Source organism: Pestalotiopsis fici (genome assembly GCF_000516985.1).
Source record: "Pestalotiopsis fici W106-1 unplaced genomic scaffold PFICI_Scf_2, whole genome shotgun sequence".
NCBI lineage: Eukaryota > Fungi > Ascomycota > Sordariomycetes > Amphisphaeriales > Sporocadaceae > Pestalotiopsis > Pestalotiopsis fici.
Window position 1 is genome coordinate 3441222 of NW_006917092.1, and position 17521 is coordinate 3458742.

Genomic DNA, 17521 nt, shown 5'->3' on the forward strand with positions numbered 1-17521 from the left:
TGATACGAACTCAATAATACAAGCAAAAGGTAATTAATTGGGCCAAATGGTAAAGATTCGAATTAAAGATCTCTGGAAAACGCTCTTTGTTGTGCAGAGCCATCGCCTACACGCCTCCGAACCATGGCGCCGCTAGCGAGCCTGCTGCTAAAATTTAAGGAGCTGGATGCCGAAAAGGACATTGTCAAAGCCAAGTGGTACATTGTCGCCGTACGTACCTCCAAAAAGTATCCCCCTCCCGCGTCAGCATGACTGACTTTTGTTATTACTTCAGGCAGCGGCTTTAGCATCTGCTGGAGCTGGGCCAGATCTGGTAGAGTTGTACAAACTTGCCACCCATGGTCTTCCACTAGATGTAGAATTGGTGGTCCAGAGAAGGGTCAAAGAGGCCGTGTTGAAGACTAGTTGCCTCTATGGTGTCCCAAAGAGCCTGCAAGCTCTACTACCCCTGTTTGCCTCATTGCCAGACGATCATGTTGACAATGCTGGGCCACGGTATGAATACGGCCTTGCATTTGAAAAGGAGTAGTAGTTTGACTGAGACATTGTGTCTAGTTACTTTTCATCCGACTCTGAAGAAGCTGTGAAAGAACGGGAGGCCAAAGGGAAAACGTATTTCGATACGCTGTGGGGAAAGGAAGCTGCACAGCTTCATCGGGATCGCAACTTCAAGTACCAGCCAGATTTGTGTATGTTTTTCCCTCTGCCACCATGTCTACTTACCTAGTAGGTAGCTCACAACGATGCTCAGATCTACTAAACCTAAAACACATTTACGAGTGGCATTTTAGCGAGGACGCGATTCTGGGAGCTGTTGAGACTCAAAGCTGCAATGTAGCTGCATTGATATGCGCAAACTGCCCGGTTCAGGCGATGTGGCACGCCCGCGGCTTGCTTCGCCACGGGGGTACTCTAGAGCAGGCAAAACTCGCTCAGGCCATCGGCCTTGAAATCGCAGCTCTGTATGAGTGTAAAACAGGCAACATCGTTCCTGTTGAGGATATTGACATTACGACCAAGAGTCACGAATAGGATAGAGCAAAGTGATGACCCAGAATTGAAAGACTTTCTCTTGTGCAAATGACTGTTTCAAAGTGCTTGAAAGGCCACAGGCTCTGATTTTTGACACCTGTTGCAATGACCACTACTCATTCTCCACCGCCGTGGAAGCTTCACTGACAAGAGCTAAGCAAGCGAATTTTAACCTGCCCCATACTAGACTATCTATATTACCGTAGAAGTGCAAGATGAACGATACATGCAAAATCGTTTCAAGCCTCGATCGAATCACAATGATTGTGTTTGGTAAAGTTACGACTTCATGCTACCATAGACGCAGGTCCTGTACGTAGTGGCGGACCGTATGGCCATGCCCTGCTATCTGCCTGCAAGGAGATATCCTCCCCGCCCGGGCCGAAGTGCTAATGCCCATGCCTGTTTAGCGCCAATCAGCGACTTGTCTGCGGTATACAAGCCCAGATGGTAGTGAGTAGTAACGAAAAGGCGGTACTATAACGAGACCATAGAAGTAAGCATTTCGAAATAACGATTTGCAATCCTTCTACCTCAAATATTTACAAATAACTCCTACAGTTTCACTTCCCGTCGTTTTCTACACAGTGCCCCTCAAAAGATCTACATACTATGGCATCATCACAGCCTCTTCCTTCTACCCGCCGTATTGTGACGGCACATAACGACGATGGAAAGCAATTGTCAGATACGACAGTGTGATAGACGGAAATCAAACGCCTCACGGCCCTTGGATTGAGCTGCTTTGGTCAAGCGATAGCCTACCACCCGATGTCAACACCACCGAGGACCGAGGACTCGCTGCAACAGGTCTCAGCAATAACGGCACCATTGTGCGCATTGTCGACTTTCCGCCCAAATCCACGGGCCTGATGCATCGCTCCATGACCCTCGACTATGTATACGTTTTGCAGGGCGAGGTCATCTTGGCGCTCGACGATGGGTCCGCTACCGTGGTCAAGGCCAACCAGACAGTGGTGCAGCAGGCCACAATGCACAGATGGGACAATGCGACGGACGAGTGGGCTCGCATGCTTGTCGTCTTGATTGCCTCCAAGAAGCCCGTGGTCAATGGCACTGTTTTGGATAAAGATGTTCCATTTAATGTCTAGAATATAATTGTTCACCAATGTTACCTCGTTCATCCCGGCCTAGCGCAAAGCTTTGTGAACCCAGAGTACTCAAGGCCATATTGATTTGTTGAGCCCTCATCATTGGATAATTGGAATCTGAAATTGAGAAGCTCCATAATCGAAAGCAGTAATTAGTCAGCTTTTTCTATAACAGAGATGATAAATCTCTTCTTCCTTTCCCATGTTTCGCTTGCTCTAATTTTTTCTTTGATTTTCTTTTTTTTTTTTTTTTTTTTTAGCTCTCACCACCATAGTCTCATTTTTATGACTTACATTTAGCTTGTTCTTGTTTTTGATAGGCATTGCAGCGAGTTTTTGAAAAAGTTTCATGCTCATTTTGCTATTCTGACGGGATTCGTTTTTGGCACCTTTTTGTGCATTTTAGCCTTCTTTTTTCTTTCTACATTCGAGTTGACCTTAGCGAAGTTTTTGCCATCATCAAATCGATTCGGCAGTACTGACTGGCAATCAAATTTTTGCTTGATAATTTCCAGTACAAGTCAAGCAGGCATACTCCCAAATTGTGATGAATATATATCTTTGGCATTCAGATAAAGTGTGAGCGACACAGCTCGGCCATAAGACTATCCAAATTCTCCAGCATCGGGGGCAGAGGATACGACTTTGAGGGGAAATTTGCCCTGAATATGTCCGAGAGAACCTTTGATACAGCTGCTGGTTCTTCAAACTCCACCAGTCGATTCGACATATGTAGACAAGGCTGCCCAACGCCCATTGCCAGATAGCTTCTTACTTCAGACGTCTCCTCCCCATCGAGGATGACCTGTGTAGTTTGTCTCTTTGATGCTTTCGTTGGGTCGGAAGTACTATTTGCAGGCCTGGAAAATTGCATTTCCTGCTCTTCTCCCGTGGCAGCACTTGTTAGGTTGGTAGCAGGCCGAGGCTGCATTACTTGCCCCGATTGTATATGGCGCCCAGCCCTTTGTTTCAGAGCACAGCCCACCCAAAGGACAAGACAAGCATGATATGTTGCTATTCCATTAAAAGCATCGAGTTGTGTAGGTGGAAATGAGCGGGCAGCCTTGAGGACTTGCCCAGCATGCCATCTGGCGTAGCGCCCGTCCTTGCTGTTATTCCAACGGTCAAGCACGGGAAGAGACTTTTGGAAGTCATCCTCTCCGTATCGACCTGCAATCCTCTGGATATCCTCGGATGACACATAAAGCGACATCATGAGGAACTCACTCACGAGTCTGGCTTCGGAAGAGAGAGGGAGTAGCCATCCAAGCTTGGTGGTGATTGACTGGATCTTCAGATAGAGCTCTTGTCTCTGGGCTTCTAGCCAGAGGCTCGACGAAGCGTGCGAATCAGAGTTGTCTCGGAGATAAAAGGCCTTGGAGTCTAGAAACGAGTAAACTCGACCCCAGAGACCGATGAGAATTGCATGTGATGCAAAGCCAACGTCAACGATGTCTGCTTCATTCTCAAGACTACAGGGGTCGTGCATTCCGTCCATGAGTGTAGACGTCGTGGTGGTTCCTGACTTTGCGATCATCCTGTCCCTCCACTCTGTCTCATCTTGCGCATCCCAAAGATCCTGCGCAGCTGGCAATGAGAAGGCAATCTCAGTGCCTGAGAAGAGAGGATTTCTAGTGAATGCAATTGAACTTTTCATTTCATTCATCATGATTTGCAATACAAGCCTGGAAATCTGTGAGTAATGGCGATTAGATGCCAAGTCAAGCACTGTGACTTGCCTCTTGAATGATTCCTGCTCGATCCATTTCAACCACTTTTGTTTCAGTACCTCACCATTATCACTTGTTGCTGGGAATATTGCAGGAGTGTATCTGTTTTGTCGAAAGGCGCCAGCCCTCCTTAGCATCTTTATTTATCATTAGCTGTTTCCATTTTTTCATCCTTTTGGTGTGTGCTTGTATGTTTGTGTGAAAGTGGGGATGCAGAGACAGGAAAGAGTGAGAGAGGTAATGAGATTGTAAATCTGCGAGCTTACCGTCGGCACTGTGTGGGCAAATCCTTCAGCGATTTCCATCTTCCGCCGAAAGCCACTCCAAAGCCCAATTTTGATCCACATCCAAAAGGCTTGTATGGACTGTAGATCCCGGACACGGCGATTATCCTCATCAATAGCGGCGGCAGATGCCAGCTTCACAATCTCCTGTAGCGCCAAGCCCATCTTCCAGATATCTGGTACAGCAAACAGAGTAGCACCGGCAGCCACAATACTGGCAATCAACTCACTTTTGACAGAGTCTGGTTCGAAAGAAAAAACATGAAGCCAAGGAGTTGCTGATGCACTCTCTTTGACGAAAAAGGCCTGCATGAGAACATTTAGTAGACGAAAGGATGGAAACGACCGAATATTCACCTCGGAAGATGAAAACTTTAGCACGAGAGAAAAAATCTCATCTCGTGTTGCAGGATCCATCGCCTTGGGTACGATATCGTCCGTACCACAGATTTCGTTCACCTCTGGTGACTCCATCATTTGGACTTCATTGACCGAGAGCTGCGAGCCCTCGGCATATGCGTGATCGTGGCGGACTGGAGTCCAAAGCCATGGCGACCTTTTGAAGGCCTCATAACCAGAGGTGTCGGCCGTGGTGTTCAATTTATCTAGCGGAGGCCCTTGTTTACTGGCCTCCAGCAGATTGGGCCCGCCATTTGTCACGGCTGCCAGATCGGTCACTGGGAGCGTGGAAGACTGATTTGGCTGTGATATTTGGAAATTTAGATTTCCAAAGTTTTCGTCAAAATGAAACTCGAGATCCCTCTCGAAATGGAAAGTATCAGTAGGCGAATTGAAAAAGTCCCATCCCATTCCTGCCATGTAAATACCGTCCGGAGCATCGATGAGCATGTCATCTTGGACTTCAAGCATAGATGTGTAGGCTTGGTTCGATGTACCCACTGGTAAGGCAGAAGAGTGAGGAGACTTTGGTAAATGGCCATGCTGGGTTTCTCTGAGTGGCTGTGGATCATCGCGTTCGTCTCCCTATCCTTGCTCCGATAAAGATGGTAGCGAGTTCACCGCCGGCTCCGGTGCCGCACCCGAATCGGATCCGGAGAGGCCAGTGTCTGTTCGCGAACTTTTGGTAGACGAGCCAACTATACAGGATACACCCCGCCTGGTACAGCGCTGGCATGGTCTTCGATTGTTGCATTTCGTCTTGGATCTGATACAGGCATCACACGCCTGTATGGTTCGATCTGAGCCACTAGTACCCTTTGCTTCATCTCCGTCATGGTTGGCAAGATGTCGCGTAAGCAGGTCTCTGATAATGGCAGAGAGGTTAGCACCAGTCTATCAAGAGCATGCTGGATAATGATAGGAGCAAATTAAGAGATATATAACACACTTTCGATTAAATCTACGTCCACATCTTGAGCAGCCGTACTGACGGGCATTTTCATCTAAAGACAAACGATTCTATTAGTCGAGACATTCAAGCGGATTCGACAGAATGGCCCTTACGAGACGCGAGATGTCGCTTCAGGTAATCAGCACGCTCATAGTGATTGGAGCATATAGGACAGACATGATTAAGGTTGGCCAGGGCAACAAAGCCAGGACCCGACCTCGCGTTGTCTACCTCTGTCTCTGGGGCCATGCCAGCGCCAGAGGATCGGTCGATCGTCTCGCGCTTGAAAATGACTGGGAACAAGGACGCACTCCGTGGTTTCGGAGCACAGCGGGCTCGCCAATGCTCGAATTCCTCAAATTTTGATAAGGTCCGGATGATTGACCAACAAACACAATTGAGAAGTGGGCAGGTGGGTAGGCAGGAGTAGTACACAGATAACTGAGAACGATCCGTCTTGGAATCAGTGGGCAATGGCTTGGGCATGGCTCGCCAAGGGTCGGAAACTTTGATTAGAACCCCACATTCCCCACGGGGTTCGGGGCAGTATACTGGGGAGGGGTCTTCGGGAAGGGTGGGCAGATGGGTCGGATTGGGGCAAAATCGGCGCTACGGGACAATCAGTTGTCCTTATGCATCACCCACAAGCTTGTGTGTACAGGGCTGACATTTGCTGCCCGTGATATGATAGAGGTAGTCGTCGCTCAAGCTGCTGTGCGTGACATCAGCTCATTGAAAACACTGTAAAAGAAGACTCGACAGCTATCCAAAGCCTATACCGTAAGCCTTTCCAGCATCTTGTATCGAGTCACTTGCGGCTCTCTATCACAGAATTTACATTTTCAGAAGCCGTCCATAATCGAATATGCCCGAGCCGACAGGTCTCGCACCTGTTCATTTCTTCTCTCATGGCTCGACAGCCATGTTGGGCGAGGAATCCAAATCAGCAGATTACTGGAAATCATGCGGTGATGCCGCCCTGGCCAATGGCATCAAACACGTAATAATTATGGTAACTATCTTCTTTCGTCGTCATCTCCCTAGCTACGACCCTTTTGCTCACGTGTATCAATTGTCGGACTCAGGGGGCACACTGGGCTGCGATCAACGACGAAATCCACGTTGCAACCAATCCCAACCCGACCAAAGCTCCAATTGGTGGTGTTCATCCACGAAAATACGTTGACTATGAACTCATACCAGATCTACCAATGGCAGACCGTGTGGTCGATACTCTCCGACGGAACGGCTTCAACTGCAACGCCAATCCTACTTTTCAATGGATCCATGATGTGTATCTGATCTTGATCCGCACCTTTCCTGAAGGCTGCCCTCCAACGACAATAATCAGCATGAACGCACGTTTCGATCCGCACTACCATATACGCGTTGGAGCCGCATTGCGCTCTTTGCGCCGCGAAAAGGACGTGCTGTTCATCGGTTCCGGCGGTGCAGTTCACAATCTGTACCGAAACGTGTGGACCCCATTGCTGCGGTACGCAGACAACTTTGCCATGGAGACGCCACCCGGGACCTGGGCATTGGAGTTCCGGCAGGAGTTTGAGGATGCCATTACAAAGAACACTGGTCCAGCGCTGAGACGCGCCATGGCGATGCTGATGAAGATCCCCAAGTACCGCGACGCTCATGCGACCGACGATCACTTTATGAGCGCAATGTTCGTTGCAGGTCTTGTTGGATCCTTTGAAGATATTGGCACGAGCGTGGAGTTTGGGGCTGAGGACTGGGAGTTGACAAACATGTGTAATTCTCAGTATACTCTTGGGAGTTGGGCACAATGCTTCGCGTCAGCTGAGGTTAAATAGGGTTATGGTGTTTGAATTACATATTAAGACGGTGAGGACACATTTAAGGGTCAAGAAATACGAGACATGCGGTCAAGAGGCAACGATAGCACAGTCAGCTCAGGTTATGGCTATCTGCGATCAATGCTGAAAGCGATGACATGAACCTTGCGCGACTCTGGACGTGGAGGGAAAAGCTTGAGTCAGATACATAAGGGACAGTAATTCTGGCATATTATATAGAAATACTGGCAGTCATCTTGATTGAGGAGCAATTTTCTCGATCATATTGTAATCTGTTTGTGTAGTATCCAAATTTTGTTGACATACATATGTCATGGTGGAGTCGGCGGATCATTGTTTAATGCAATCTTTCGTTATGCAGCTTTCATCCTCACCTTTCTTGACCGTATTGCTTCTTGCATTTTATCACCCACCAAGCAGCTTGCATATTAGAAGTGGAAACAAGTTTTGCGTTTTAACTACGAGAAATTAATCCGATCTGATCACTAGATGCTTATTCAGAAATGCCAGCATCACGCCATTTGCGATGGAGCCACGGAACGAGTGGCGGCCCATCGGGGCACCATGACATTGTTTACCTATTCCCCCTCTTAAGCTTCTTGGCTTGAACAAAAGGGATTGAGTGCATCGTGGATTGTCACGAGTGGAAACTTTCGCCGGACTCCAACCCTCAAAAGTGTTATCAAACAAACTGTTACTTCTATGAGGATACTGTATTATATTTCAAGGACATCTATCATATCTAGAAGCCCGTAATTCGTCAGACTCACTATTCGCCATCTCCGCAATCAACATCTACTGTTATAAACACAAGAGGTGATCGGAAGTTATCATGTCAGCCGAAAAGATGGCAAACCCACTCAAAGTCTTGATAGTAGGAGCAGGGATAGGTGGCCTTGCTGCAGCAATCGCATTGCGGCAAGCCGGCCATCTGGTCCAGGTAAGGCGTCCTCGAAGAGTATATTGAGACGAAAAAGTTGACTCTGGGAATAGCTCTTCGAGTCTAGTCGCTTTGCAGCGGAAGTCGGAGCAGCTATACATCTGCAACCCAACGTGGTCGCGTTGCTGCGGAGGTTTGGCATGCGGCCGGAGGAACACGGAGCGAACATGGCGGAATGGGTCTCTGTGTTCACCTCACAGGGGGACGCTATCAGTCAGAGATCAATAGCTAACTTGGAAAGTAAATACACATATGTAAGTTTTATGCATTTTCACGCGAATCCCGTGCTATGAATTTGGCGTGAAAATGCTGACTCACCCTCCACGGTAAGCCATGGCAATTGATACATCGTGTCGACCTCCACGAGGCCCTCAAGAGCTTGGCTCTGGACGAAAAGGAGAGTGGAAAGCCAGTCTCCTTGTATCTGCGTTCTAAGGTTGTGTCATGCAATCCTTCTGGGCCTTCCATCACTCTTGAAGATGGGCGCACTTTTGAAGGTGACCTTCTTATCGGTGCTGATGGAGTTCACGTAAGTACAAGATCTATCGGCCATTGCGCACATTGCCGCTGAACAAATATGGCCGAAGTCAATTCTACGCTCAACAATCAGTGGAGAAGACATTCCAATTGCCCCATCGGGTGGGAGCGCATTCAGATTCCTCGTCTCTGTTCAGAAGGTGAAGGAAGATCCCATTACGGCACACTTTGTTGAGAAGCCTGGCGACTTCCAAGTGTGGGAGGGTAAACATCGCAGGCTAGTCATTTACCCATGCAGGTACGTAAATTCACTTCACCCAATAATCACATGAGCTTTTGATCATATCGCTGAGCTAGAAATTCGGGGAGCAGAAATAATACGGAACTGAATTTTGTGTGTCTGCACCCTGATACGGAGAGCCAGGACAGTGTCGAAGGTAAACTCTACATATGAAGCATAACCTTGTCGTTTCTCTATAAACTAACTGCACCGCCTGATAGGGTGGAACAACACGGCTTCCGTAGAACATCTCGTCAAGGTCTTTTCCGAATTTTACGAGCCAATGAGAGAGCTACTCTCAAAAGCGGATGCCGATACGCTGAAACTGTGGCGGCTGTATGATCGCGGTGCCCTTGGAACTTGGGTTAATGGCTTCGCAGCCTTACTGGGAGATGCGGCTCATCCTTTCTTGCCTCATCAAGGTCAAGGCGGAGCACAGGCTATTGAGGATGGGGCAGCGCTAGGTGCGCTCTTACCCCTAGGCGTCACGAAGGACGAGATTCCCGGCCGACTCAAGCTGTACATGGAGGCGCGTTACGACCGGGCGACACTTGTCCAGAACTTTTCGCGGCAGATGGCTTTCCAGACCAGCGACAAGGACAAGGTGGGTGGCTTCAGCCCCAACCCCATGGAGTTTGCCGAGATCAACTTTCGTCATGATGCATTTCTGCACGCGAAAGAGATCCTACAAAATCACCAAAAAGGGAATTGAATGGAAGGAGATGCATGTCCAACTGAATTATCGACGAAGGATTGGACCATTAACAAGATTAATTGAGACATTTGCTACGATATCATGTACTCGGCTGTTCCCGTTGATTGCGTGCGTCCTCCGTATTTAGAAGCTTTACTTGTGTTGAGTTACATTTGTGGAATTATCCACGTCTGGCTGCGCACTTTGAGAAACACTCCCTCATCTTCTGCCTCTATTCCCGTGCTCCTATTCTCCCTTTCCAAATGTGCAGCTTTAGCGAGTGCCTGGCATGCATAAATGAAGACAACACCAAGGTGTGTAGGGCTGACATTAGGGGTTTTAGGATTGGGCCATGTGCGTGGGGTGCGCATGAGTTACTAACCTTGGTCGGTAGGTACCTGTAGGTAGCTTATCGGAATAAGCATGGCCATCGCTCTCGCTCGTGAGCCGACGATTTCCATTGATAGACGACCGTGGGCTTTCTTGATTTTGCACAGAATATGAATTTATAATCAACGACAAATCTCCACCAGGTCTTGCCTAGGAGGGTGCTTGATTACACCGCTTTGTTGCTCTGATCTGACAATGATAACACCGAAATCCAGGACTCCAAGCCAAGGCACGCCCCCCACTTCCCCAGACCCCGCGATAACCGGTTGGCCGCACTAGCTCAGTAGCACCAAGTGATATGTTTACCTTCGTTTTGATGGAAGTCAGGGATGGTCCAGAGATACAAGCTTTTAGCAATCACAGGCAAGAAGACCTTTTACACTTTGGGTGCCAATACGGCAGAGCCAATGATGGATCTATCTACAGAGTAGGATGCTACCACGATAGACCAAGGACGCACCCCTGGTTTTCCATCTGTTGTTCTTGCAGAAGAACACTACTGGGCACGTGTACTAGAATGGAGACGGGATACTCAGAATTTAAGATTCCACTATGAAACGGTCGTCAGGGTCGCCGTAGCTAACCGACACTGCCCTTTGTTCCGCCAACGCGGGAGGATGACATTTCACGGCCGCACTGAACCGAGATAGACATGTCATAAAGAATCGAGGTACTCAATTGTTTTGAAGTGTAAAGTTTTCAACTGAGACACTGCTGTAAGGTCAGAGGAGATTCATTGTCTTCCTCGGCGGCGACACTCTCATCCCGAGCGCGATATTGGTGAACATAGCAATTCATTGGCAATCATAGTCCAGCTCCATATACGGCCACAATGGCCCTCAATGTTGCCTCGGCCCTCCTGGGCTTCCTAGGTCTAGGCTCTACATACGTAAGTTCAGAGTCCTTCTCACCATGACGTTGACGTTGACAAGAAAACATAGGTGGTTGCACTCGTAGTCTATCGCCTCTACTTCCATCCTCTTGCCAAATATCCAGGACCATTCCTGGCCAAGATTACTGACGCTTACCAACTCTACCACGCCTGGAAGGGCGATCGACACCTCGAGTTCTGGCGTCAGCACGAGCGGTACGGCCGGGTCGTGCGATTCGGGCCCAACAGCGTCTCCTTCAATAGCAACACGGCTCTCAAGCAAATTTACGGATTCAAATCCAATGTGCGCAAGGCCGAGTTCTACGATGCTTTTGTGCATCCGGCACCCAACACCCACAATACGCGCGACAAGGCCATGCATGCCCGCAAGAGGCGCGTGCTCAGCCATGGCTTCAGTGACGCCGCCATGAAGGAAATGGAGCGCTACATCTTGGCCAATGTGCGCACCTTTTGCGAGCAGGTCGGCATTGGTGCGTCCAACGAGAGTAAGGGCTGGACAGTGTCCAAGAACATGGCCGACTGGTGCAATTACCTCGCAATGGACATTCTGGGAGACTTGTGCTTTGGCAAGGCCTTTCACATGTTGGAGCGCCCGGACAATCGATATGCTCTCGAACTGGTCTCCTTGGCAACTACAAGACATTTGATTGTGAGTACAGAGATCCAAGTCAGATCGATGAGCTGTGATTACTGATCTGGTGGCAGTGTGGCACTCTCCCGATTGTCGGCAAGCTCGGCTTGGACAAGGTCTTGTTCCACCGAATCGCAGCTGGTCGTGCCAAGTACATGGCATACAGCAAGTCGCAACTAACTGAACGGACAAAGCTGGGAGACGAGACAGATAGAAGAGACTTTTTCTATTACCTTCTCCGAGCAAGAGACCCGGAAACTGGCCAAGGCTTCTCGACTCCCGAGCTATGGGGAGAATCCAATCTACTGTGAGTGCTTGCTTGCACCGCCACCTCAAGTTCCGAGGCCACAACTGACTGAATATTCAGCATTATCGCGGGCTCTGACACGACGTCGACGGCCATGGCTGCAACCCTGTTTTATCTCGTGCGCAGTCCCGCATCTCTTCAAAAGGCGACGGAAGAGATTCGCGCCAGATTTAGCGACGTTGAAGAGATCCATCAAGGACCCGGACTCACAAGTTGCACGTATCTCCGCGCATGCATAGACGAGGCCATGCGCCTGTCTCCCTCGGTGGGTGGCATCGTTCCCCGCGAAGTGCTGCAGGGCGGCCTCGTCGTTGATGGCGAGCACATTCCGGCCGGAACCGTGGTCGGCGTGCCGCACTACACGATCCACCACAACGCCGACTACTACCCCGACCCATTCCTGTACAACCCCGAGCGATGGATTGCAGGATCTAGCAAGAGCTACGGCGTCGTCAGCGAGTCGAGCGTCGAGACGGCGCACAGCGCCTTTTGCCCATTCTCCATCGGACCTCGTGGGTGCATTGGCAAGGGGTTGGCCTATATTGAAATGTCGACGACGTTGGCCCGCCTACTGTACATGTATGATTTGCGCAAGTCGGCTGGTCCTGACCCGGCCGAGGGCAAGCCGAGCAACGAGTGGGGTCGACAGCGCCCAGAGGAGTTCCAATTGATTGATCAATTCACCAGCTTGAAGGATGGGCCGATGGTGGAGTTTAGGAGACGTCAATGAGCAAATTGCGTGGGAAAGTTAAGGCAAATCTTGGATATTTCAACGTTTTTATTTAGCGCGTTTGACCTCATGATGTCTGAAGGGATGAGCTCTTCTAGGTAAAACTCCTTAGATGTGATCAACTCGAGAGGTTGTGATTCCAGAATGCTTTCTTGAGATTGTTTGGCAGTCCCTAGCCTAGCTGATATACAGAAGGGAGGAGAGGCCCCAAATCAGAGATCTAGTAGTTTTCTAAAACCGTATACTGTCTGCAAAATCTTTGAAGAAATGGCTCTTTACCCTTGGCATTGCAAAGTCCAGAGTATGGAAGGGCCAGCAAGACTTGACGTGCAGGTATTTGGAGATTCCACGGACCGGCGCGGACCGAGCAATGGCGAGCCTATGAGCTATACGAAATGGGTGCACTGAGCAGAAAGAAACTAGTCGGATTCCAGTTCCCCGAATAATGGTCACGAGAGCTCTCACATGCTTTCTTTAGTGAGTTCATTGTGGGGGAGGCAAGGGAGGATCTGCCGGCAAAGTGTGGAAACGCGGGGGTAGGTAGGTAGACGTGGGTATGCTAGGCCAGTTTTGTAGCCGCCGCCTTTGCATGAAGGCCTCGTGTTCCTTGCAGAGGCGACAACTCGATGCTGTCATACTGCCCCGATCGTGGTCTAGCTTGCCATGAAAAAGCACGACTTGTTGAATGAAGATTGTTCATTATTAGTGGAAAATTGTTGCACTTCGGGACGATGATGGGGTAGGCCCACGTCAGTGCGATTGCTAGCTATATCTTGGTATTTTCATATGTTAGTACTTTAGCCGACAGTGGTATGATATTGGGACCGAGCGCGTATTCCAGGGCACAGTCCAGAGAATGAAGCATTGAATAGGTAGATATAGACCGTGATTAACCCGCATTGCGAATAACTTAGCCTCATGCTCCAGTTGCGCTTCACCAATTGTGCTTCAAAATGGCCAAGTCTTCGTTGAAATCGATTGTGCTTCCCTGTCTGGCGTTCAGTGCACACCTTGCCAGTGTTGCACTAGCTGCTCCCACTCAGGAACATGAGAAACGAGCATCTTGGCCGTACGGGCCCTTTGTGACCGACGGTCGTGACATCAAGGACACCAATGGCGACACCGTTGTGTATGCCGGTGCCAACTGGCCTGGTGCCGCGGATGTCATGATTCCAGAGGGCCTCCAGTTTCAGTCAATCGAAACCATTGTCTCCAAAATCAAGAGTCTGGGCATGAACTCTATACGGCTGACCTACGCCATTGAGCTCATCGACCAAATCTACGAAAACGATGGAGTGGATATCAGTATTGAGACGGCATTGACGAACGCCCTCGGCGCCAGCAACGGTACCACAGTCCTGGAGCAAATCATTACCAATAACCCATCCTTCACGGCCGATACGACGAGACTCGAAGTTTTTGATGCCATTGCAGCCGAATGTGCTACCCAAGAGATATACATACACCTCGACAACCACATGTCGAAAGGCGAATGGTGCTGCAGCACAGATGACGGAAACGCCTGGTTCGGAGACACATACTTTTCCGTGGCCAATTGGACGCGAGGTCTTTCGTACATGGCGGAACATGGCAGCTCGTGGACCGCACTCGTCTCCATGTCGCTGCGCAACGAGCTCCGAACTCCAGACGACAATACGACGCTCGCGGATGACTCGTACAACTGGGAAGACTGGTACAAGTACACCAAGGAGGGTGCAGCTGCCATCAACTCGAACAATGCCGACGTTCTCATCTTCTTGTCGGGGCTGGATTTCGATACCTGGTTGACTCCCGTGGTCCAGGGGACGGCGCTGACGCCGGGCGACGGGGCATTTACCTTGGCTGATTTCGACGGCTACACGGACAAGCTGGTGCTTGAGCTTCACAACTATGCCAACTCTGCGACCGACTGCTCTGGTTTGCAAAGCAGTCTGCTAACAGACGGATTCCAGGCCTTGAACGCCAGCGATGCGGAGACGGTCAACGTGTTCCCCGTGGCACTGACCGAATTTGGCTTTGCACAAGATGCGACAACATGGGAGGGAGTTTATGCCACGTGCATTGCGGACTTTCTTGAGGCAGAAAAGACAAGTTGGTTCATCTGGGTCCTAGCTGGTAGCTACTACATTAGAAGCGGAACGCAAGATTATGACGAGACTTGGGGGCTCCTGACGCATGACTGGTCAACTTGGAGGAGCCAGGAGTACATCGATGGTGGATTGGTCCCATTGATTGAGGCTACGGCTTCGCCTTGAGGAGCTTAAGTAGTCCACGAGAAAAGCAAATAATCAATTGACGAGTGATATCGAAATTGTACGTATCGTTGAAGTTTGGACTCGTGAGCATGTTTATTGTAAGCAAAGGCGGTATGGGCAATGGTCAATGAGAAGGGTGCCTCATTTAGAACCAAAGAAGTAAATGCTGCCAACAACTCTCTTTTTCAACAATCAGTGTCATAATACGTGGATATTGTTGTTTATGCAGCCATATGTGCAGATAGTCCCGCAATTATGTACATGCTGTGGCTCGTGCATCTGCTTGTTTGGCCCCACGTGCGGCGCGCTAACGCGATGGATGCCGAACTGGAAATAATTCAGAGAAGCTTGCCTGTCTACTGGCGCATGCGAGGCTGAGAGGCTGCATTCTTTGGCATCTAAACGCAAGAAGAGGGCGACAATCAACAAATGTGTTTGCCTTGACGACAAGATATAATCTGTTGCCATTATGGCGCCCCTCTGCAAGTTTTATCAACAGGGCAACTGTCGAAACGGAGGTGAGTACCCCCATGAGCTCTGCTTCCTGGCAACTGCTCTGATCTTTGTGCACCTGCATTTGATCTTAGCAAAGACGGATTACCACCATGCCTTTGTCATTGCATACTGACTCAATGAGTCTCGCAGCTAATTGTCGCTTCGAGCATCCCGGCGCAAACGCGAATCCTTTTGGAAGCAATAATAACCGCTTCAATGCCCTGAACACGGGAGGTGGAGGCTCTGGCGGTGCATTTGGACGAACCCCCAGCACCGGAGCTGATGGTACCAACATTTACAAAATAACCAAGGACGCGATCAAGATTGACCTCGTGGACGAGCGACCGCAATGGATACTATCAGCATACGGACCCGGCAGAGATGCGCCGGAGCAACTATTTGGAGGATACCCGCGGGAGCAGAGCTTTGAAGAGATACGGCTTTCGGTACTATCCAGCCCGAATCCTCAGCAAGCTGTATGTGAAGGCACAATCTGAAACTTCCCACCATGCGAATTGTATGCTAACTTGTCCATAGCTGCAAGAAGTCCAGAATATGTACATGGAAGCTGAGAAGCAGATGCAGACTGCCCTCGGTAACCTTGACGGGGCAGTCCAGTTTATCCTAGCAGCCGAGAACAAGCATCCCAACCGACACGATATATGTAGACAGGGCACCAACGAAAGTGGCTCTGGGGGCGCATTTGCAGTTGGTGGTGCTCGCGGCGGCTTTGGCTCCAATTTATCGTCGGGTTCATCGGCAAGTGCTTTTGGTGGTGCACAATCAACTCCATTTGGCGCCGCTGCTTCTACAGCGCCGACCACGAGCGCGTTCGGCCAGCCCTCGCAAATGGGGGCGACGACGACGAGCGCATTCGGCCAACCCTCGCAGATGGGAGCGGCGACAACGAGCGCATTCGGTCAACCCTCGCAGATGGGAGCGAAGCCCAATCCCTTTGGCCAGCCATCAACTTCTTCTCCTGGGAACTCGGCGTTTGGCCAACCATCAGCGTTAGGCGCAAAGCCGAACCCGTTTGGAGCTGCTGCCAACGCTCCATCTGGTTTCGCGGCGGCAGCACAGCAGCAGGGCAGCGCCTTTGGTCAGACATCATCTCTTGGAGCGAAACCGAACCCATTTGGCGCACCAGCCTCATCTACTTCCTTTGGCGCTCCTGCGCAGACACAAAATAGCAGTCCTTTTGGAGCTCCACCACAACCGTCAAATGCCAGTCCATTTGGCGCTCCAGCACAAGCAGCTCAGCCCAGTTCCTTTGGAGCACCCACTCAGGCTTCCAATCCTAGTCCATTCGGCGCTCCATCACAACCGTCGACCTCTAGTCCTTTCGGAGCGCCGTCACAACCTTCAACTTCGAGCCCCTTTGGCGCCCCGGCACAAACAAGTCAAGCAAGTCCGTTTGGTGCGCCGTCGCAAACACAGAATGCCAATCCGTTCGGTGCTGCCGCTCAACCCGCGGCCGCTGCGTCCAGTCCCTTTGGTCAACCCGCAGCCAAACCAAATCCTTTTGGCGCAACTCCTGCTGCGTCGAATCCATTTTCGTCCGCAAGCAACGCGACGCAACCGCCAGCAAGCTCTGCCCCGAACCCATTCGGGCAGCCTGTGACCAATGGCATTGGCGGTGGCTCAAGCAACGCACTGAATGGCTTTGGGGGTTTCAGTGGTCAACCGGCCGGTCAACCTGCCCCTGCAGGCGCTGTCGCTTCGGGGTCGCCATACCCGCCAGGCAGTGCCAAGCAACATCCGAGCATTGATTCTTATGCCTCCAGAATGGGGACTCGGCTGATCAGATTCAAAAACATGCCCGTGGCTTACAAGGATGACAAACCCGGTGTACAAAATGGTCGGAGATGGACCAAGATATGGTTTCCAAACGGACCGCCCAATTACTATGCAGATACCGAGCCTTTGGATAAGGCTGCCTACACAGATGATGTGCACAGGATCTATGAAGAGAGTGCCAGGACTGGAAGGTTTGTGGATGTCATGCCAGAAGTCCCGCCCATGCGAGAGGATTGTGCTTGGGATTTCTAGGGCCGTGGCAGTGTCCGAGCGTTATAGTTTGAGAAACACTTGG

The 17521-nt window shown here is 50.2% G+C and overlaps 8 protein-coding genes across 8 annotated transcripts; 7 read left to right on the forward strand and 1 right to left on the reverse strand.

The window, feature by feature from the left end:
• Nucleotides 1-123: 123 nt before the first annotated feature.
• Nucleotides 124-1032, forward strand: PFICI_03220 (uncharacterized protein; the record flags this gene model as incomplete). Its single annotated transcript, XM_007831801.1, has 4 exons — nt 124-210; nt 275-495; nt 556-689; nt 752-1032. 4 exons carry the CDS (start codon nt 124-126, stop codon nt 1030-1032), a joined length of 723 nt encoding a protein of 240 aa, XP_007829992.1.
• A 612-nt stretch (nt 1033-1644) lies between these two features.
• PFICI_03221 (uncharacterized protein) lies at nt 1645-2144 on the forward strand (the record flags this gene model as incomplete). Its single annotated transcript, XM_007831802.1, has 2 exons — nt 1645-1730; nt 1787-2144. The coding sequence occupies 2 exons, from the start codon at nt 1645-1647 to the stop codon at nt 2142-2144; spliced, it is 444 nt and encodes a 147-aa protein (XP_007829993.1).
• Nucleotides 2145-2712: 568 nt separating this feature from the next.
• On the reverse strand, nt 2713-5028 carry PFICI_03222 (uncharacterized protein; the record flags this gene model as incomplete). Its single annotated transcript, XM_007831803.1, has 2 exons — nt 2713-4011; nt 4141-5028. 2 exons carry the CDS (start codon nt 5026-5028, stop codon nt 2713-2715), a joined length of 2187 nt encoding a protein of 728 aa, XP_007829994.1.
• Nucleotides 5029-6374: 1346 nt separating this feature from the next.
• On the forward strand, nt 6375-7335 carry PFICI_03223 (uncharacterized protein; the record flags this gene model as incomplete). Its single annotated transcript, XM_007831804.1, has 2 exons — nt 6375-6521; nt 6595-7335. The coding sequence occupies 2 exons, from the start codon at nt 6375-6377 to the stop codon at nt 7333-7335; spliced, it is 888 nt and encodes a 295-aa protein (XP_007829995.1).
• An 835-nt stretch (nt 7336-8170) lies between these two features.
• On the forward strand, nt 8171-9747 carry PFICI_03224 (uncharacterized protein; the record flags this gene model as incomplete). The annotated part of the gene is made up of 6 exons (XM_007831805.1): nt 8171-8278; nt 8332-8532; nt 8610-8807; nt 8866-9053; nt 9125-9192; nt 9257-9747. The coding sequence occupies 6 exons, from the start codon at nt 8171-8173 to the stop codon at nt 9745-9747; spliced, it is 1254 nt and encodes a 417-aa protein (XP_007829996.1).
• Nucleotides 9748-10951: 1204 nt separating this feature from the next.
• PFICI_03225 (uncharacterized protein) lies at nt 10952-12679 on the forward strand (the record flags this gene model as incomplete). Its single annotated transcript, XM_007831806.1, has 4 exons — nt 10952-11008; nt 11061-11660; nt 11717-11949; nt 12010-12679. 4 exons carry the CDS (start codon nt 10952-10954, stop codon nt 12677-12679), a joined length of 1560 nt encoding a protein of 519 aa, XP_007829997.1.
• Nucleotides 12680-13632: 953 nt separating this feature from the next.
• PFICI_03226 (uncharacterized protein) lies at nt 13633-14934 on the forward strand (the record flags this gene model as incomplete). Its single annotated transcript, XM_007831807.1, has 1 exon — nt 13633-14934. The coding sequence occupies one exon, from the start codon at nt 13633-13635 to the stop codon at nt 14932-14934; it is 1302 nt and encodes a 433-aa protein (XP_007829998.1).
• A 469-nt stretch (nt 14935-15403) lies between these two features.
• PFICI_03227 (uncharacterized protein) lies at nt 15404-17478 on the forward strand (the record flags this gene model as incomplete). Its single annotated transcript, XM_007831808.1, has 3 exons — nt 15404-15452; nt 15580-15905; nt 15967-17478. 3 exons carry the CDS (start codon nt 15404-15406, stop codon nt 17476-17478), a joined length of 1887 nt encoding a protein of 628 aa, XP_007829999.1.
• Between the last annotated feature and the right edge of the window lie 43 nt (nt 17479-17521).